Here is a 23,495-nt window from a genome sequence, read left to right as displayed (position 1 = left end):
AGTGGACCCTTGTTATTTCTCCTAAAATTTAAATGGACATCAAAAATGACAAGACACTTAAAATATACCACTGAACGGTCTTTTTCAACGAAGACGTCTTTCAGTGTGACATTTTTTAAAAAAATCGTTGTGTACTTTGCGTGAACCTACCTTCTCCTCCTAAAACAATTTAGGATAGCCCAAATGGCTGAAGTGCTTAACTTTTTCCAAAATGGTATAATTTGTATATTTACATCGTCTAGAATGTAGTCACAATGCATAAATAAATCATTTAGGTTGATGTAAAATAAAATTTTAATTCTAAAATACCCTGAAAAAATGTTTCAGATACAATTCGGAGAAAACATGAAGTGATACAATTCATTTTAGACCGTGCTGTGTATCATTTTTACTAGTAATCTAAGGGGCCTTGAAGGATTCCCTCTATTTACCGAAAACGGGTTATCAACGAAGCCCGGTCTCTGTCATTCTCACATCACAGTTGACAAAAATGGCTTCCGGGAGTAAGACATGTCACAGTCTCTCTCCAAGGAGAATGGTTATGAGTGCAGCTCGACAACGCTGGCGGCTTCTTGGACAGGTAGGGTTAGGTTTTCAATGAATAAATTGTTGCAATGCTTGTGGATACCTTGTCCCCAGCAACTGAAACAGTGAATGTACACTATCCACACACAAATCCAAATTCTAGTCTTCATCGTCTACAACGGTCCACTGTGTACATTCCCACTTTCTCACTACTTTGATATTTCAAAATAATAGATGAAAAAGGATGAGATAAAATTTATTATTTATTATTGTTTTCTCGGCAGGTCATTGCTAGAAAACGAGGAAGATTGACTAGATCTCCGGAATGCCAAAGTACCGGTGTATCGAAACGAAGGTTTTCTGCATACGGTTTGTTGTCAACTCAGCCCTTAGAAAATGATGCTGAAAACGGGGACAAGGATGGTGCATGGTTCGAACATACTTGTTCAGAATTCCCACAGTTTAGTGTCGACATCAGGTATGCATTACCTGTACTATTTTTGCCCTTTTTCCTTGCAATTTATGTTACTTCATACTAATTCGGAAAGCAAATGATCGTTCTTTTAATATTAAATATTGTTCCACGTTAAAAATTTTCAAACTGCATATTACACATTACTTTATTATTACCTAAATATCAGGTAATTTTTCAAAACTGCAATTTTCATCGTGAAAATTTTCATTAATGTTTTAATGATATTATTTATTTATTTATTTATTTATTTATTTATTTATTTATTTTTTTATTTTTTTATTTATTTATTTATTTATTTATTTATTTATTTATTTATTTTATAAATGTGTTGGTGTTCCTCTTAAACTAGCAGATAGGAAAGGAACATTGGCCAGCAATATCATATTCTTAATATATGGACTCAGTGTTCTATGACTACATACAGTTTTGTCATTATTCGCAATGCATAGCTGATAACAAGTGTATCGCAAGCTGTTGATACATGTACTGACATTCACTGTCTCTGCTATTTCGGGTTGTAAAATTTAGACTAATTTAACATATTGTGAGTTGCGATTGACTACATGTGAGTGGGTGTAGGGATACAGTAAAAAGTGAAATCAGATACAGACACCAATTATAATGTGTAGTCAGGTATGGACTCGGAGTCTGAGGACAAAGATACAACTCGAGATTGCTGACAAATTATTTGCTGGATATTTCTCTCTACCTCTCTTCAAATAAAAGAAATATTGATGGATTTATAGCAATTAATGCCTCAAACAAAAATGTTAGCTATGATATCGAGAACAAGGATACAACTCCAGATTACTGTTCATCTGTTATGTAGTTGATATTTCATGACTTCAGCATCTATCATTCTCAGTGTAGGATTTATATCAATCCTAGATTAAATTGGTTGTTGTTGTGCGTCTGAAAACTTCATCCATCATCAAGGCATGCATTGCTGTCTGAATTTTGATAAATGGTTAGCCTTTAAAATACACTGACCTGCTGCAAATAAGATAAATAATTAAAAAATTGTGTTCAGTCAAGGATGGTGTGTCTAATGCATGTAATTGACCCCTTGAGAGTCACTGTCACTGTGTGGGGGGTAAGTGTTCGCACTGTGTCTAAGGCTGAGTATGAGAGTGTGTACGTCACCACAGCAGGTCTGTCAATGACACTACATACCTTTGACCAGCTAACATGAAATCCAACACCAATACAACATGGCCTACATACACATTTCGATGAGCAGTACAAACAAAGGGAGTTCAAGATATTTTACAAATGTTCATTTTTCTTACTGATTATATTAAACCAATCCTTCCCATAACTTTCAACCATGCCCAGTGCATAACTACCCCCATATAACTTTCAACTCTCTCACAGTACCCCCCCCCCCCAACTCCTGTAACTTTCAACTATGCCGCTATACTCCCCACCACCACTTCCTCCCATGATCTTAACAATGCCAGTGTCCCCCTCCCCCACCATAACATTCAACTATGCATGCTATGCCAGTATAAATGTTTGAGAAGAAAAAATGTTCAATCTGCAAATTGTACCCATATATTTATTTTGTTTGCCTTTTGATCTCTGTTGTCTTCTTGTACATCACGTTTGAATATTTAAAAAAATGCAAATAAATGTTAAATCTTAAAGTGGCCATATGGATGAGGATTTGTTTTGGATTTTTAATTTATAGAACAATTTTACCATGGCTTCCTACTTGAAAAATCGAGATGAAAAAAAAAATGACAAAGTCTGCAAAAAATTAATAAATGTTTTAAAAGTTTGTTATTCTACGTACAATAACAAACGTTTTACACTTTTTTTTTTTTTCTTTTTTTCAGCTTTTTGCAATGTATTGCATTACAAATACAGACTTGGTCAGTGTTGTTTTACATTGATTTTTCCGAGTAGGAAGCCATGATAAACTTGTTTTATAAATTAAAAATCCAAAATAAATACCCAATCCTCATCCATACAGCATTGTATGGATTATACCAGTGGCCATGAATTCATTATGATTACCATATTACACAGAAAAAAATTATGCGTTGTATTAAATTTCCTCTTTAAATTTTATTGCAAGGGAAATGAAAGTCTTTCCTTGCCTCGATGTTTTGGTGTGAATTGTCCCAACTATTTACTGAATTTAGTCACTGAATTTATCTTTCATTTTATTGTCATCATAGAAAATACATCATGTCGTAGTCCAAATAAATAAGTGACTACCATATGGATAGAATAACTAACACTAACCCTTAATATTTATGAAAGAACAGAAACTGTCAATACTGCTTCAATGGTCATCGCATTAAAGTGTTTAATGTAAATATTGATAGCCACATTTGTATTTGTTGAAGATGGCTACCATATTTTAGGGGTTTGTATACATCAAATTGATATTTCAGAAGTGCCTACTCACAAAGCCTGTTTACTGCGTTGACAAGATATATTGTTTAGCTAGTCGTACCACCTATAACCCTCGTACTTTTCCGCTTGTGTTGAGAAAAATTTCCGTGTAGCCACACCCCTAAAAGTCATTATCATGGTTATCCAGCACCCATAGTGTTAAATTTACATAAAACATATGTAAATAATATATAAATTTCCACATCATGTAGGGTAACTCGTGTATATTTACATACTGATTCATTTGAATAATGACAGTCTGACTAGTTGTCTTGGTTCACCATCATCGACATTGGGCAAAAATTTTAAATTTTAAATTTTAAATTTGGTATTATCAGTTTAGATAATGTAATCATTACAAGCGGAGAATAAGAGGGCCAGGAAGTACGACCAGCTAACGATGTATCTCAACAACACCATAAACACACTACTACTCACACCTAGATAATTAAATTAAACTGACTGAAAGTTTTTTTTTATCGATATCTTGTCTGGCATGTTTGAATTAAGTTGTTCGTTCAACCTGTCTTTTTTGTGCGAACAAGTAAAACTAAGTCATCGTAAAGAACAGTGCGGTGATATAATATATGTACTGTTCATATAAAATGACACAAACACTCATTTATCTCTGCCATCTAGTCTTCTAAAATAGAACTTCAGTTTGATTATCTAGAGAAGGATATAAAAGGCATACGTCCCTGGGAGAGAAATATTGCACTTAATGCAATGTCCATTAGACTGTGTAAAAGGACTATCATTGATTTATGAAAGACTATTACTGTTGTTAGTAAATGTTATCTCAAAAATGCTGATATTGTTGTTAAAAAGAAAAATCACAATGTCGTCTTCTCGGTGCTTACATTTAGTACTACGTGAATCTCACATTGTTTGTTATCCTCAAATCAAGATATCTTGTAATCGTATTCGATATCCAAACTTAGCACATCTTTCAAAACCTCGACTATTCCAGATACAAGGGGAATGGCTGACACTGTGATGGCAATATACTGGATTATATACCGCATGCAAGCCAAGTTGAACTTGTTTGAACAAAAAATATGAGATTTATACCCTTACTGTTTTAAAATTACACTAAGATGATGCGTGTCTACGTCTTTCATTCTGCGATGTTTGTATTACGAGTCTAAAAGTACGAAATTATCATCACTTTTTGAGCTTTTAAATAAATTATGCCTCTGCAGATATAATTGTAGTATTCCCCAATGTTTTCCTTCTTTTAATAGCCAGAAAACACTCATGACCTAAGGGCTTTGTCACTTTTCGCCTTTGACTCAAAGTCACTTTAATACAAGGCTTTTTTTGCATCACTTATATTTGCCTTCGCTGAACGAAGTAAAATATTTGGGGGGAAATGTCTAATCATTCACCAGAACTATAAATGTCAGAAATTATTAAAATTACTGACTTAATAATTCAATAATAATATCTCTTTCAATATTTAAGCTCATGAATAATTATTGTAATTCTACGGGGAAAAAAATGTTGTATATTGAATTATACATGTATGTGAATTGGGCCGCGGGTAGCTAGATCATGGCAGTTTAATAGTTTCCACTACTGAGGTGTCAGATGTTGTATTTCTATCATCCTTAAATGTTAACCTTAATAGTTCTGTTTTGATTAACATTCGTCAGGTTTTATTTCATTTGGGGGATGTTTTTCTCCTTTTATTGACAGAATATGGCCTTGGTGAACTTTACAGCGTTGTGTAGGCAGCGAGTGGGTGTATTTCTATGTTCAATATTTTTGTAGATTGTTTTCATGCATTCAAATTTTAGTAATTTGCATTTGCAAAGCATCAAACTTTGAGTGATGACTTATAATCATTATAGTTTACCTAATATACTAAATGTTGTCTTTGACTTGTATTTTTTTTAAAACTTTATTAAAGTAAAACATCAACTCAGTTTTCAATGTCCTTTTTGAAATATCTCTGATGATGATTTGATGTAAAAGATGGAGAACAACTGTGACATATGTTGTGTTTCATTTCAATGTTCATTTCATTCGTTATAAGTCCTTTGTGTACTGGAGATTGTCTATCTGAATATGTCACAAAAAGCACACAAAAAGCTCTAAAATAGCAAATAATAAATGATTGAATTTCTTTATTAAAAAAAAGTGCACACAGCAACTCAATGCTCTTTAGAAGGCTATAAAATGTTGATACAGCACATGTGTGAATTAAGGATGAAACCTTAGAAAATTACATGACTGAAAATGATGATGATAGAAAAAAATAAGGATAAAAATTCACACCTTGTAGTATACTGCCAAAAAAGATGAGTTTGAAGATTGCATTGAAAAGATTCAATTGTACAACCTGAATTACAAATTCCGAAAGGAAACTCACGCTACAGAATTGAAACTGTAAACTGAAAACTGCTCGGAATCTAAATCTCGTTAAAATTACTTTACGGGATGAACAAAGTATACTTTGATACATAAATCTTGACCACTGAATGCATGTAATTTGGACATTCACAATGTGGAGGCTCTTGAATGTAAGTACCATATGACAGGAGATGATGTGTAGTATATCAAACACCCTTCTCTTTTTTTCAGAATTTGATCAAACTTACACATCACTTAATCTTTAGAAACAAATTTTATTGAAAAAATTCTTGGCATCCCGATAAATAGACATACTGTGGTGTCGTATACCACGGGAACAAATGTGATATGATTTAAAAGCTGATGTACAGTGTAATCAATACCACTGGGAGTATTATTTCAAGTCAACTATAATCACAACTACTCCTATAGAGGGAATATCAGCTACCTAAATCTGCTAGTCTCACAGCTTGCTTCGACAAATGTGGGATCAATCAATGGGTGTCAAATTCATTTCTAATGTTTGGACTCTGGTGAATTCATCACTTGGGTAATGTCAATTGTTGTTATTAGGTGAATTCATTCAGACCGTTTTATTGGGAATTTGTACAATCTTTCTGTTTATTTGAATTCGTCATCTAAAGATTGACAGACAGACAGACAGACAGACAGACAGACAGACAAACTGACACAGACAGGAAGACAGACAGACAGACAGGCAGGCAGGCAGGCAGGCAGGCAGACAGACAGACAGACAGACAGATTTAGATTAATGTGTGTAAATATCATAGGTGAACAACATGAGAAAAAAAACGGAGTGCATGACGTGTACTTTTGTCTGGTAAAAACATCTCTAATTCAATTTTTAAAGAGCTGAAATGTCTTTCACTTCTAGCTATGATAAAAATCAGAAACTCTTTCTCCTCCATTATTTAATCCACTTATCTTTAATTATTCAAATTTAAAAACACTCCTACGCAGCAGTCGCGCAATTACTTTAAGTCAGTTTCTATAACGACTATTAACTCCATGTCTAAATCATTTAATAACTGATTTGTCGAAAGAGCAGAGGTTTCAAAGACTTTGATGTAATCAGCGATTCTCGCACACCAATAAAGTCTCACTCTCTTTAACTAACTGACAACTCTTGATTGCGATTGTTGCACACGTCTTACATCTACAACTAACTGACAACACTTTGACGTAATCAGCAATTCTCGCTCACCAATAAAGTCTTACATCTACAACTAAACTGACAACACTTTGACATAATCAGCAATTCTCGCACACTAGCCCAATAATAAAGTCTTACTCTCTACAACTAACTGACAACACTTTGGACGTAACACACCAAATAATAAAGTCTTACATCTACACAACTGTAAACTGACAGTCAATTTGTACCATCTGTGTTAAAACCCAATCTGTCTACTTTAGCATTGATGTATGACTGGATTCTCCATAGTGTAGCTATCTTGCCATGCAATGAATTATGCCCCAATTGAAATAACACTAAACGTCTTCTATGGATCATCAAAGTATTCTTAAAGGAAATCTCTACATACTTGTAGCAATCCCACTAAAGAGGCTTATACACATTCCCATCATGTTTGACGGTACTCGTCTCAAGATGACATCCCTTGACACCCTGACAACAGCTGCCACCAACCAAATACTAATTGGACAAATAGAAAGCTAAAACTCTGAGTTTGATGTTAAATACAGAGACAAATAGCCAAAGAGTTTATTTTTCAATAGAGTTCTGGAATGCCAGTTATTGAATTAAGATCACAGACAGTCAATTAGAGCATTGCTAGATTCTTCATAAATTAGTTATTTATTTTTCTAATTAGAGATCATTTGTCTGTTCATAGTTTTATCAGTATCGGCTGATGTGTTCATAATTTTTGGAATTCTTGATTCATTAACAATAATAGAAATACAGAAGGAGACAGTCTGTTCAAAATTTATTAATCCTATATGTACACACTGTCAAATTCAAAGCTTTAATATAAATTTAGAAATTTTACTTGTTTTAGACCTGATGTCAGTAGAATTAATGTTTTCAAACACTGTGCTATTCAGAGATGTATGACAACTTATAATGGTCTTTGTTGTAGTATTTTGAATATTGATTTTTATTTTAACTTGTCTCTGAAAAAAATTTTTAAATGCAATTTTGCAAGATTATCATCTCAAGTCCACCTGGCAAGATTGATTATATATATTATGCCTTGTAATGTGTTTTTTTTATGTGCATTTTGTTAGTTTTGTTTGAGTGTTTTGTATTCTTGTCTTTTTCTTGAGTTTTTCAATTTTTAGAGGCCTGGAAATGGGACTTGCTCCCGTTAGTACATTTACCAGGTACATTCATATTAACTGTAATTCTATCATAAAATTATGTGTAGAACATTGATGATACAGCTGTATATGAAGTTATGTAAACTCTGTATTGATATAGTTCTTAATATATGAAATATGATAAATTTAACAAGATAAAAAATATAGCTGTCATGGGTTATATGAGTTGGAACGTGAAGACCAACACAAATCGATCTTTTACTATTTTAGTACACCATAGAAAGTATGGTTTTGGTAAATACAGCTAACATAACAAAGTGATCTTAGGATAAACAATATTTTGGTCAAACTATAATCATTCAGGTGCATTTACTTTGCCATTTTGTATATTTCACTGTTAACCAAATAAACTATTCAACAGCCGTAATTGCATACAATGTACATGTGTATGTACAAAATTGCATACTGTAAACAGTGAAATTACAAAAATGTTAAATATTACTAACAGAAATTAAAAAAATAAAATAGTGACATATAAACCAAACCAATACAGCACTTGCAATTAATTACATTATTACTTTTTTTGTGAAATTGACATTTCAAGTGGTCAGCTAGAAAAATTGACGTCATAGACAACTATCATGCACTGTTTACAGGAGCGTCTAATATTAATACCAGGCACACATTAACCACTTTAAGTTACAGGAGATTTCATTTTTAAATGCTAATACAAGATGTATCAAGATCTGGGAGACTGCAAGGTCACAAGTATTGATGTTGAGATAGACACAATAAAGATAACACACAAACATCACTTACATATAGTGACAGTGTATGCTATGTATTTTGTTAATGATAACAATAACATATACAAAATACAGAACAGACCCTGTGTAAGGAATGTTTGTGCGTTTTTTTTTTTGTGTGTCTATGTAAATTTGAAACCTTGTGATCAGTGTCATGGATCTCGATACATTGTTTAAATAGCATTGGCAAGTACTAGTAATAAGATGATATCTCCTGTAAGTCATGGCCAAGTGCTTTCATTACAGAAGTACCAGAAGTAATGAATGTGTAAGTGTAAAGTACCAGAAGTAATTAATAGGTAATCACCATTTAAAGCCACACACTATCTGTAACTGGGGTATATTTTTTGTGATCACGCAACCAACAATATAGTCACTGAAATTTTTTTTAAATATCATAATTAGACATTGTACATGTTAATTTGAGGTCAATTTTATCTGTAAGTAGTAGAGTAAGTTAGTGTAATTCATGATTTATTGGTGTGCTGAATTTTAGGTGTGGACCCAAAAATCAATTTGACTGGCTATATTGCACCATAATATTGCTATGTATACCAGGACACAGATGTGTTTATCCACATGCACAGGTATTTCAATACTATTCAGGGTGTATGGGATATCACTAATATACCTATATTAAAAAAAATAAAAAAGTTTCAAAAAATGTACCAGGTGCAGTTAGTGCAGCTTTGACCACTGACTCCATGTATATTAGATTCTCCGGATTTCTATTACGTATGTACTAGTTACTGGTGTCAATACTTGATGCCTTTCGTGTTCTCTCATCATTTGATAATAATTTAGTTTTTGAAAGTGGCACAAGCTAAGTTTATAAGCTTTTATAATACTGAAGTGAAAATACTTCAATAAAACCACATTCTAGTATAATGTCAATGTCGATGCATGTCTTCTATAACATTACGATTGTCTTCTGGCATTTTTAGAACAGTTGATTGCATAGTAGGGGTTTCCTGAATATTTTTTGATATGTAAGATTATTTACCTCCTTGGATTGTTTTATGGGTTAAGTCTTGATCACCAGGTTTGAGTTCAGTTAATTGCAAGTGATGGTTAAGTATGTTTCAGTATTAAGTAAAATACTCTGAGTACCTTTTAATGTGTAGCATAAACTACTCCCAGATACAATATTAACTCAGCGGCTTGTGCTCCTGTAAAGTCTCATATATTTGTAATTGAAAAATACCGTATATTAGATGTAAGATTTTTCCTTTGTAGGCATTTTTGTTATCTGGCAGTAAGTACAGTACTCATCATAAATTTACAGACTAAATCTCAATTATTTTGAACTAATCCAGTAGAAGTGGGGGTGGGGGTGGGGGTGGGAGGTTTTAGCTTATCTCCATAACTGCAATTGTCAGAGATAGTAAACTTTTTAAATCAAAATTTAGCATCAGTTATCAATTTTATTCTCTCTTTTTTTTTCTTTTCTTTTTTAGCAAAATCAATTTTCATATTAATTAAATCTTGTCCCTGCACATACACTTGTAACCATGTATAAAGGTAAATTAGGATATTTTGGTAAGATCAACTGAAATGCTAAAATAATGGCCCATATATAATACCTTTTAAAGATCAAAAATTCCAATCAGGCTCATAAAATCTTTGCAGATTCACATATTTTTTTTATCAGCAGGAGATTTTCTCTTGAGACCAAACGTGAAACCTGAGTCACAATATTGAACATGGTGACTGTTACTGTGTTCGGACTCCTATATATATGTATAACTTTGATATGATATCAAGTGTAAGATCATTATAGACACTCCACTAAAACTGAGATATGTCTTCTGTCATCATTTTTCTGTGGTGTACATTTGTATGTCAATATCTCATTACCTGCTGGAGTCGTGACCTTTGACCCACTTGCAATATTTAATAGCTGATGGTTTGTGTTTATGACAGTTACTGTGGGAGATAGACTTTAATGTTTAAAGGTACTGATATATTGGTGTATGTTCTTTCATGTATTTTAAAGATTGGGAGACTTTACAGAGAATGTTTATCAAAAATCATATATGTTGTCTAGTTGAGGGATGTGTGGCTTTTACCAGAGTTTGTTATAAGTGGCCATATGGATGAGGATTGGGGGGTATTTATTTTAGATTTTTAATTTACAAAACAATTTTATGATGGCTTCCTACTTGAAAAGTCAATGTGAAACAACATTGACCGAGTCTGTGTTTGTAACTCAATACATTGGTGATCGCAACAGTGTGAAACCCACTGTGTAACGACTTCTGTATATCTTGCTTGATACTGTGTTATTTATACCACTCTAGATAAATGTATTGAGCACTGTATATATATATAAAGAAACATATTTGATCCTTGTTGTACATGAGTAGCATCTGGGATTTACAGACAAAAACAGAAACATACAGATTTATGTATCAGAGTGATACTGGAAACCATACAACTACCAATTACTTCAGATAGAATGTTTGATTGTTTTCACAAACCAACAATTGTATTACATGTAAACTGAACATAGTTGTTTGATTTATATAAAGTTACTATTTAATTATATATTAAACGACATACACTTGCTGCTATCAAGTCGATGCAATCTAGACTGCAAATAAGTATTATTTATTAACTATTATCTTCCATCAACTATGAAATTTGATATGTTATCAATATTGATTCTGTACTAAGAATCCTAGCAATAATTTATTACATAGTTCTGTCAGGATACAGGTTACTGACAAGAATACATCACAGTGCTAGTTTTGAATAGTGAAATCACAGCTTGCTAAACTTCATAGTAGCCTAGCGACTTGGCTATCTGACTTGACATATTGGCTCAACAAAATAGACATTTTCAATGCAAAGACCTGTATATAGCCAAGTATCTGGGCTGTTATAAGTTAAAGCAATTGACTCCTTCCTCTCCCCCCCCCCCCCACACACACATACTCACACATGCACATGTATTGCATTTTCAGGTGCACTGGTTTTCATTAATTATATATTGTTTCAAACCAAATAGGATTTTTTTAAGTAGAATCGTCTTACACCCCTCCCCAAAAAAAAAATTGTGGGGAGGGTATTCAGCTGTTCTTATGTGCCCTCCCAGTGGTTGCAAAGGATATCTGCCCTCCCTCCCTCCCTCCCTCACATGTGGGTTTCAACTTGCCCACCAGCCCACAACCCACTCAAGTGATTTACCCGGGCCACTCCCCGTTTGTGCTTTCCTCTATACCAACAATTCATTTTGACATGCACAATGTGCGCCCCTCCCCCACATTTCTATGCCCCCTCCCCCTCCTTCCACTGTATCAAAATCAGGACTTTCCCATTGTAATACTTCCTTGTTTGTTCCCCTCCCACTACCGATTGAAAAAACAGCTTTTTGCAAGAACAGTTTTGTTGACTGCACCATCCTGTATTTTGTAGTTTAAATTCAGGCAGAAGTATTCCTATCTCCTTATGTAGAATAGACAAATTTCGAGTCTTCAATATTGTACTATTTGTCATATTATCTACATGTTGTTAGCCCACCAGTGAAAACTGGGTTTTCATTTTCTACCAGATGTATTCACTAACAAGCTTTTCAACTCTGATTTGGCTAATTTTATTTGTTATTTGTAGACAATTAACTGGTCCCCTAGGAATTGAAGAACTCACTGGCTTCAACAACACTGGAAATGTTTGTAAGTTACCATGGTGATTTATTCAACCAAAGGAAACATTCAATCCGTTATTGGAAACGGAAATGAGAAAAGTGATTAGAACCAAAAATGTAAAAATGAGCACCAAAGCCTTTGTAATTTGTTTATTTATGAATGAATATTTTGGACATCAAACCCAAAACCAATATTTTCCATAATATATACACCTATGCTCACTTATAATTTCATTTCATTAATGTGTGATCTTTGCTGTTTGTGTATGGAAGACATAATAACCATTTGCATAGAGAGACAATAAATCTACTAGTCGTATTTGTCAATGGACAGCTAAAAACTGGAAAGTTTTTACCAGAAGACGTTACATGACGTATGTAAATGTAATGATGAAAGCTAAGAGAGGCAGAGAAACATGAAGAAGATGGTTTTTTTATATTTCTACCTTTTTTTTTAAATCAACCGACCGACCGACCGACCGACCGACCGACCGACCGACCAACCGACCGACCGACCAACCGACCGATCAACCCATAGTTGCCAAGAAAAAGTAAAGAGAAACATAAAAAAAAGATACAGTCACCCTAACTATAATTTACTGGGCTTCCTGCTATGTTTCAGGTATATGGCCTTCAGAGGAAGTCTTGACATATCATTGTCTTCACCATAGGGAGTCTTTCAGGTAGGATTTGTATCATTGTCTTCACCATAGGGAGTCATTCAGGTGGGCTAGAAGAAGTCATCTCATCAAATTATAGTACCACCTGGTATTATCAAAGCCTCAGTATCTATTTTTGGTCCTGAGAGACGACTGGATTATTATCCATGTCTGGATTCAATTACAATAAAACTTCCCTGCCTGAATAATTGATGTCAAATACAATGTACTCCTAGTTGTATTTTTTACTGTAAATCAGTGTAAACATGTTGTGAATCTTCAACTAGTTTTGCACCTCATGACTCTCAGTGGCAGTATGCCCTCTGTAAAGCCAATTTGACATGCCACTGACGCACGCAATTTCTAGTGATGCATCAAAATTTGGTGTTCCCCTATCTCTTACTATGTGGTGACCAGTGTGCCTTCTAAGCCAATTTGACATGCCACTGACGCATGCAATTTCTAGTGACGCATCAAAATTTGGTGTTCCCCTATCTCTTACTATGTGGTGACCAGTGTGCCCTCTAAGCCAATTTGACATGCCACTGACTCATGCAATTTCTAGTGACGCACCAACATTTGGTGTTCCCCTATCTCTTACTATGTGGTAACTCACAAGAAATCCCAGTTTTTTTCTCATTTTGACTCACAACAACAAAATTTGACTATCATTAGAGGGCACACTTGCTCAGTGGGATTTCTTGCTGTTCTGTTGTTCTATTCTAGTTCTTGTTTTTACATGGTGTAGATTTGTTTCTCTTCAACTGGTCACATGGATGAGAATTGGGTATTTAATTTGGATTTTTAATTTAAAAAAACAACAACTCTTCTATGTTTTGAAAAAGACAATGAAATAACGTACGTGCAAGACATTAGTCCTTGTTTGTAACTCAATAAATTGCAAAAAAAATTAAGGAATATGTGAAATGTTTGTTATTTTACTTACAATAACATGATCTATTTAGTGTTTTGGCAATTTACTGAGCTGCAAGGAAAGACTTGGTCGATGCTGTTTCACATTGTATTTTTCAAGTAGGAAAACATGGTAAAGTTATTTTATGATTTAAAAATCCAAAATAAAATACCCAATTCTCATCCATATACCCACTTTAACATTTATCTGGATTGTCTTGTGCCAGTATATTGAACATTTGATTTTCGCTTTCAACTTTTAACAGTTTGTTTGTTTGTTTGTTTTTCCCTCCAATGTTTTTTTTTTAACAAAAACAGAATTACTTGAAGAAAAATTTTTTTAAGCACTTGCCAGTAATTCTTTCAAGAATTTCCATCAGCAACTTGGAATATTTTGTGTCATCAATATTTAACACCTCCAACACTTTCTTGCCAAAATATTTTGGATAATGTCTTGCTTTTTGTATAATCATAGAGTTATCACCACCTCTAAAACTGTAGCTTGATTTGAATCACATGAAGGAATTTTTTTGTAGTCAAGGCAAGGTATGTTTAGGATGACATGTTGGTAGTAATTAGCAAGGAAGACAGCAGTGAGTTGATATAGTGTTACTGATATGTTGATCTAAAGTAAACAGCTGTTACTTGATGATGTGTAGGTCTTGATGAAAGATGACATCAACAATTTGATATAATGAATACATCTAAGTTGCATACCACGGTGATTTAGCAGCAGAACTTTTCAACAATAGTTTAAACATTGCAAGTTGTCACTAGAGAGATTGCATCAACAATATATGTCAATTTGATATAGTGAATACATCTAAGTTTCAGACCACTGTGATATCACAGCAGAACGTTTTACAATAGTTGAAACATCAAAGTTGTCACTAGAGAGATAGCATCAGTAATATGGCAATTTGAGACAAACCATGAATACATCTAACTTTCATACCACAATGCTTTCATGACAGACAAAATGTTTTGGATAAACTCTTACTTTTGTATAATCATAAAGTTATCGACACTCCTAAAATTGTAGCCGGATTGGAATCATATGGAGGAAATTTTTTTTTTGTAATAAGAATGTAACCAAATTGCAGTTTGAAATGTTTTTAAATGCTGTTACAAAAATGTGTGTACCCAGAGTTAAAATGCATTCAACACATTTGATCTATCTAGTTTTGAAGAGATTAAATGAACAAATACAGAGATGTATTGACGATGAAAAGTGTAAAATCAGGTAGACATCTTAATGTACCTTTATAAGGAATGTTATCACATACTTAGTTTAATAGCTAAAGTGACAGTACACTATAATATGATATTTTTGCTTATTTTCAGAGACAAGACAGTGTGTGAGTTAGGAGGTGGAATGACTTGTTTGGCAGGATTTACAGTAAGTTATTTCCAATTACCAGTTAACAAAATGAGTTCACAGCGTTTTTCCCACCTATTCTAGCAAAGTCCATTAATATAGCTGTGCCTTCATTTAATTGCCACATATATCCTGGTGAGTATTATTCTGTGCAGTTGTCAGCTACGACAGTAGGTATTAACTACTGATCATTACTCAAAACACAGACTGTGGTGTTTTCATCAGTTATTTGTGCAATCTTAATGAAACATAGGGCTGCGCTTATTTGTTAGATGTACAATCTTGGCATAGTGCAGTGTTGTGGTTATACTATGCTAGTTAATGTCAAACTGGCTCAACACAGGACTGTATTTATATGCTTGTCAAATTCTGATTTGAAGCGGCCGTATGGATGAGGATTGGGTATTTATTTTTGGATTTTTTAATTGATAAAACAATTTTATCATGGCTTCCCTACTTAAAAAATCAATTTGAAACAACATAAACCAGGTGTGTGTTTGTAACTCAGTACATTGTAAAAATCGAAAAAAATATGTGAAACCATTTGTTATTGTACGTACAATAACAACATTTTATATTTATAAGTCTTTTGCCATTATATTGAGTTACAAACAAGGACTTGGTGTATGTTCTTTCATGTTGATTTCTCAAGTAGGAAACCAAGATAAAATTGATATTAATTATGAATTAAAAAATCCAAAATAAATACCCAATCCTCAACCATATGGCCACTTTAACACAGGGCTGTATTTATATCTGAGTTGACATACTAGTGTGTGAGTGTGTGTTTGTGTCTATGTCTGTGTCTGTGTCTGTGTCTTTGTCTGTGGCTGTGGGTGTGTACATGCACATGTGTGTGTACATGTATATGTGTGTGTGTACCTGTGTTTGTGTATATGTATGTGTACATTGTGTGTGTGTGTGTGTGTGTGTGTGTGTGTGTGTGTGTGTGTGTACCTGTATTTGTGTATATGTATGCGTACATGCGTGTGTGTGTGTGTGTGTGTATGTTGGACATATACGTCATCTCATTAATTCACTCATATCTCTTCATACAGATAGCTGTGTTTAGTGAAGCTAAAGAAGTGTTGTTAACAGATGGCAATGAAGTCTCTGTAGAAAGTATCCTTTACTTGTATATGGCTGAGTTCAATCTTGAAACCATTGTGATGTACATACTTATAAGTAAATTTAGTTTATTCAATGATCTCATACAGCTATCAAAATATTCATGTTAAGTTATAAATGTTGGTTTATTTTACCCTAAAGATTTCATATTCAATCTTTCAAATTTAAGATCAGAGAATTGTTAATATGATTGAATTGACAAAAATATGACATTTTGTTAGTACGCAGTTATGAAAAAAAGCTGTTATTCACTTGAAATCATTCAATATTCCACTTTCAAGGAAAATAAACTTTAAATGTGACATTTAATATTCAAAATGAAATTTCATTAATTTTAATCTTTTTTCTAAAATTAAAGTATAAAGTTACTTTAAAATAGTATGATTCCAAATATATCAATATAATAAAGGTTTATATGTGTAGTCATAGATAAAATGATGTTCCATACCATTCCAAGTCTTGCTCTAACTATTTCACTCTAATAACATATTAAAACTTGGATGTCAGTGAACATATTCTAGTTGTATGACAACCTTAATTTGAACTTTTCAATCAGATGTCAAATTGATTGCAGAAAGGAACAAGGGATCCTGCGGAGAGACAAAAGTCAAGGCAAGGTATGTTTGTGATGAGATGTTGGTAGTAATTAGCAAGGAAGATGGCACTGAGTTGATATAGTGTTACTGATATGTTGATTTAAGTAAACAGCTGTTACTCGATGACGTGTAGGACTTGATGAAAGGTGACATCAACAATTTGATATAATGAATACTTCTAAGTTTCATCCCACTGTGATCTCACAGCAGAACTTTTTACAATAGTTTTCAACATTGTAAGTTGTCACCAGAGAGATTGCATCAACAATATATGTCGATTTGATATAGTGAATACATCTAAGTTTTATACCACAGTGATCTCACAGCAAAGCTTTTTAACTATAGTTGAAACATCAAAGTTGTGGTTCTCACTAGAGAGATAGCATCAGTAATATGCCAATTTGATACAAACAGTGAATACATATCTAACTTTCGTACCACAATGCTTTCATGGCAGAACTTTTTTCAAATCAACATTGTGGTTCTTTAATACTAGAGTTTTAATTTCTTTCCTTTAAAGTAACATCAAGTTTATGTAGTTATTATCTTGTGTGAGTGTGAATAGCTAATACTAATACTAGAGTATATATTTTGATTTGTGTTGAGAAGAGCTTTAAAGGCCAATGTTTCAATCCCATGACATCCCGTTAGTGTTGTCATATCAATGGCACCAGGAGGATTAATACATAGAATCATTCTTTTGTTCTGGACCAACTTTTTCTATAACTGTGCCACTGAGATGACTGTTTTTAAGACCTAAATTTCACTCCTTATCTGAATTAGCCCTCTAAGTATAAATCATGTATTTGTGGTTGTTGTTTTGCCAGTGTTCTTAAATGGGACCGTGATGAAAAATATAAGGAGCTTGCAGGATACTTTGATCACATTATATGTGGAGATTGGTAAGTACAAACTGTGTACATACAACCAAACTTTATGTAATCTTATTCATAAAATGAAATATTTGACTTTGTAAACCAGGTACACAAACAAAAAGATACACACAATTTTTTGAGTAAATTGGAATGTATAATGAATGTCATAGAGTTTACAGTTCTGACATTAAGAAATGAAAATTATGAAAAATAATTATTGTCCTAAAATTTGAATGTAGCTATGTCATAAATTATTAAGAGAGATTATGTAGTTGTATTTTATACGTGTCCTGTAAAATGGTGTACACAAGTTTTGAACCAGCAATTTATCCTGGGTTTAGCAATGCTTACTTAGTTTGCAGAGCATGTCTTCCGATATAGAAATTATTCATTCATTCATTCATTCATCTTTACTTTTTTTAAACACTTGATCAAAGTTACCCAATGAAGTTACATTGTATTCTGCTTGATTTTTTTTACCAATTGATTGGGTTTATTCTGTAAATTTATATCCAGGTTGTTGTTTTGTGTTTGTTTTCATTGTTTGTTTGTTTGTTTTTGGTTGGTTGGTTGGTTGGTTGGTTGGTTGGTTGGTTGGTTGGTTGGTTGGTTGGTTGGTTGGTTGTTGTTGTTGTTGTTGTTGTTGTTGTTTTTGTTTTTGTTGTTGTTGGGGTTGTTGTTGTTGGGGTTTGTTTTGTTTTGTTTTGTTTTGTTTTGTTGGGGGGGGACAATTTAATTAAACTTGTCAAATGAATTTGTTCTGTAATTATATTTCCAGCTTGTTTTTTGACCAATTCCGAGAAGATTTACTACATGTTATTTACACTCTCCTGAAATCTGAGGTAAGAGAGACCTGACAACCAAAGAAATCCATTGTAATCTACTCTGAGTTGATTAAACTTTAAGAGACAAGATCATTAGTCTATATTATGTGAGCACTCTACTAAATGATAGTGAAGTGTTCTTACACTTAAAGACATGGCCGTATAGTAGGTATTAAAAATACAGTTTATCAGCACACTCCAACAAATGCTTTGAAACACCTCATATCACAGTTAAGACATGGTCCTATAGTAGGTAGCCTGTTTCCTGCATGCTGTGACGTCAATAACATGCCAGTTATGGAACTCGCAGTCAGAATTAAAAACACGGTTATCAATACACTCCACCGAATGATTTTTAAGTGTCTTCACAGCTAAGACTTAACCCTGTAGGAGGAATTAAAAGTGAATTTATATAGTGTATTTCCTGGTTAATTAGTTTGAAAGTAGCTTATTTCATGTCTAAGCTTGTACGTTTCATGCTGTGAATTTCAATAGCATCTTGATCTGCATTTACATGTAAAAAGACAGAAATGTAGAGATGCACTCAGCAATTTAGTAATTGAGTTGAGTGAATTGTTTCTTAGGTTATTTCGTTTCCAAGGTAATTTCCTAAAAAAATGTCACAAAAGAAGCACCAAAGAGGAGGTTTTATGTATTCCATCCAATACATACTGTTATTCAAATTCTTGTTCATATCATTGTAGCCTAATTTTAACAGCTGTTTGTAGTGATGACGTAGTACTGTTGTCTTAAGAAATGATACATTGAAATGTATTACAGTGATCTTTTGATGATCCAAACACAAACTTGAAAATTGTTACCTGAGATTTTCGACTGTGTACTTTAGTTTTTGTCAACAGATGACAAAGATGTATAGAATGCAGTCGAAAATTTCAGGTGACAATTTTCATGTTTGTGTTTGGATCAAAAACTTAACTTAATACTGACACAGATGACTTTTCATCTGAAGATTGAAATTTATTAATCGCTCTAACTTATTATTAATTAGGATATAAAGGGTATTTTCATAAGATGTAATCAACTTTATATTATTCATACAACTTCAAAATTAAGATCATAAAAAAACATAATTATGTTGATTTCCGTAAAGTTTTTTTCTCCATAATTCATAATGTTGAATTTTCTTAAAGTGTAAACCATACTGGCATAATAACCCTTCACACACACATACACACACACACACACACACGCACACGCGCGTGCACATGCACATGCACATGCACACAGACAGACACAAGCACACATACACGCATACCTACATATTAGTACATGCATACATACATACATACATACATACATACATACATACATACATACATACACACACACATACATACACACATAAATACACACACACATACCCACATAAATACACACACATACTCATACACACACAAACACAAACACACACACACACACACACACACACACACACACACACACACACACACACACACACACACACACAGTCCAAACTCATTAATAGCTGTGTATAGTTTGATTTGTTATTTATGAATTTGTGAAATCTCATTTCCTGTACTCAGTTTCAAAGACAATTTTAACTAATTATGTGTCTTGTAATGTTGATATCAAATGAAATGGCACACCGTGAATCATTAGGTTTCAATTATTTAGAATTATAACAGAAACAAGGCCAATGATACTGTAAGAAAAACAATTACCATCATTCATATTGCCCTGTATGTGTAAAGAATACATACACAGTGAAGCAAGTAGCTTTGGAATTAATAAAGGAGACATGCAGATTAAAAGTTTATTTTTGAAGCTCTACCCACCAGGCATTTATCATACTTTAAGATACCCCCCCCCCCCCCTCTGATATATTTAGTCCCCGCGGACGAAGTCCGGAACGGGGACTTATGGATTGGGTTCCATCTGTCCGTCCGTCCGTCCGTCCGTCCGCAGCCGTTTCTTGGAGATGCCTGTACCGATTTTTTTCAAACTTGGTACAGGGGCAACATGCTATGGCATACATATGCACGTCAATTTGTTTTATGATACGATCCAATATGGCCGCCTAGCAGCCATTTTGTTTGTGAATTTTCCCTGTCTAAAGCCATAACTCAGACATGCTCACACAGATCTCATTCAGAGTTGGTATTAGGACAGTGTTCTATGGCATATATGTGCATATTCATTGTTGTCATGATACGATCCAATATGGCCGCCTGGCAGCCATTTTGTTTGTGAATTTTCATGTCCAAAGCCATAACTTAGACATGCTTGAACAGATCTCATTCAAAGTTGGTATTAGGACAGTGTTCTATGACATACATGTGCATATCCATTTTCATTGTGATACGATCCAATATGGCTGCCTGGCAGCCATTTTGTTTGCAAATTTTCCATGTCCAAAGCTATAACTCAGACATGCTTGAACAGATCTCATTCAAAGTTGGTGTTAGGACAGTGTTCTATGACATACATGTGCATGTCCATTTTCATTGTGATACGATCCAATATGGCTGCCTGGCAGCCATTTTGTTTGCAAATTTTCCATGTCCAAAGCCATAACTCAGACATGCTTGAACAGATCTCATTCGAAGTTGGTATTAGGACAGTGTTCTATGACATACATGTGCATATCCATTTTCGTCATGATACGATCCAGTATGGCTGCCTGGCAGCCATTTTGTTTGTGAATTTTCCATGTCCAAAGCCATAACTCAGACATGCTTGAACAGATCTCATTCAGAGTTGGTATTAGGACAGTGTTCTATGACATACATTTGCATATCCATTTTCATATTGATATGATCCCCCATACCCGACCAATCCTTTATTGTTGTAGGCATGTTCCATGTCCGACAAGCAGACACAACATATCTAAGTCTGTTTGATTTAGGTTCACAAGTGTTGTTGCGTGATCAGAGTAGTGCTAATTCCTTAAAACCCAATCATAGCGGGGACTATGTCATTCTCAATGGCTTGTCTATTAAGACATTAACAAGTACAATCAAATGGCCTGTGTACAGTTCAGAAATCCCATACTATTTTGCCAGTTACTGAAATACTAACAAGACATTCTTATGTTGTTGCCTCAAGGGACTAGTGACTGTGTTTGCACCTTCCAGGGGAGGTACGTTAGATAAATTCTGTGAAATGGCAAAGGAAGGTTTTGAAGTGGAAAGGCAGGACAATTACAATGATATAGTGTGGGAGAAACACTTACAGGTAAGATTCTATCTAACCTAATCTAATCTAATCTAATCCCCTGTATCCGTATTATATCTATTAGATACAGTGAATTAAGATATGTATGGCAGTTTCTGTAAACTTTTGCTTATTTCAATGGACAATTAAAATATTGATTAAAATGCCTTCTTGTACATGAACACAATGTACCGATACCAGTCTGGTAATTATAAGTAAAAATTAATCTTTGAGATCTAGCTAAAAACTACAGAAATGCAAAAAATTTTGAAGGTTAAAATATCTGGATTCACACAGTATTCCAAAGTGACAATTTTTGATAAACAATAGTTAATCAAGACAATCTCCAAGTGATATGATGGGGTAGCCTGATACAAGGTTGATATGATGTATCTAAGATTGGAATTTAAGGAGGCGTTTGCTATATTTCATTTAGATGTGACATTTATTAGAAGTAATCTCGGCAAGTCTTTGATGCTGTTCATTGTTGGTGGCTGTGAAATAAATATGAATGATATCATAGTTTTCATGACCTACAATACTCGTATGTTGCCATGGAAATGATGACATATGTTTCCACTGTTGCTTTTCTTTTATCATAGACTGCTCTGTACGTCATTCTTACTGATGATTTACTATTACAGTACTTTATAATTCAGTTTATTTTGAGAAGATATTTTTTTTGGAAAATACTTGAAGTTGGTGTATATGATTGATATAACAGTCACACAAGGTCAATAAACGAACTTCGTTCATTTAGTGGGGGAGGGGGTCTGGCGTCAATGTGATTGCTGAACTATATTTTCACACTTCTAACCAAATTTAGAAAAATTTCACACATTCAATGATCATGGTTACATCAAATATAAATGTGTTGATATTGCACTGTGAACATTGTTTTTTTTTGTTTTTTTTGGTTTTTGTTTTGTTTTGTTTTGTTTGTTTGTTGTTGTTTGTTTTGTTTTTTTTGTGTTTTTTTTTGGGGGGGGTTGTCCTAAATGAACGAAGCTCTTTTATTGAGCTTGTATGACATTGTGCAATCATCCCTTAGTGCTGTGAAAGCAGAGATCACAATTTTTTAAGAAATCAGGATTTAATTGGTGTCATCCTTATTGATCGTCAGTTGTAACTTTTCTCTATTGCCATTTTTTTTTCTTGAAGGCCAAAAATAATGGAACAGAGGGTTACACTGAAGACATACATTATCCTGTAATGCTGATAATGAGGAAATTGAAAGTACTGAATCCACCTCTACACAGAATACAGGTCCAATCTGCTAATCAAGGTTGAAAAATCAGACACTGACATATACACACACACAGGTATGGACACACAGACACACAGACATAACACAACACCGATCTGATTAAAATCTGATGTAGTAGGCAGCTATTTATTCACTATTAGCATTACCATA

At 33.7% G+C, this 23,495-nt stretch overlaps 1 protein-coding gene across 1 annotated transcript; it reads left to right on the top strand.

Annotated features, from left to right (window-relative positions):
* Nucleotides 1–452: 452 nt before the first annotated feature.
* On the top strand, nucleotides 453–23,495 carry LOC144453607 (calmodulin-lysine N-methyltransferase-like). Its single transcript, XM_078144930.1, has 11 exons — nucleotides 453–580; nucleotides 810–1,003; nucleotides 12,478–12,539; nucleotides 13,134–13,194; nucleotides 15,427–15,481; nucleotides 16,519–16,582; nucleotides 17,145–17,205; nucleotides 18,012–18,086; nucleotides 18,838–18,901; nucleotides 21,971–22,099; nucleotides 23,240–23,495. The coding sequence occupies exons 1-11, from the start codon at nucleotides 491–493 to the stop codon at nucleotides 23,366–23,368; spliced, it is 984 nt and encodes a 327-aa protein (XP_078001056.1). The 5' UTR covers nucleotides 453–490; the 3' UTR covers nucleotides 23,369–23,495.

The sequence above is a fragment of the Glandiceps talaboti genome, chromosome 2 (genome assembly GCF_964340395.1).
Source record: "Glandiceps talaboti chromosome 2, keGlaTala1.1, whole genome shotgun sequence".
Taxonomy (NCBI): Eukaryota; Metazoa; Hemichordata; class Enteropneusta; family Spengelidae; genus Glandiceps; species Glandiceps talaboti.
Note: the sequence above shows the minus strand (reverse complement) of the source record. Positions and strands in the feature narration are given on the sequence as shown.

Excerpts from the sequence above, each read along its gene's own strand:
- LOC144453607 (XM_078144930.1), top strand. The coding sequence starts at position 491 with ATGGCTTCCGGGAGTAAGACATGTCACAGTCTCTCTCCAAGGAGAATG. Across the intron at positions 1,004-12,477 it reads CAGTTTAGTGTCGACATCAG|ACAATTAACTGGTCCCCTAG; the intron begins GTATGCATTACC and ends TGTTATTTGTAG. Across the intron at positions 18,902-21,970 it reads ACACTCTCCTGAAATCTGAG|GGACTAGTGACTGTGTTTGC; the intron begins GTAAGAGAGACC and ends TGTTGCCTCAAG.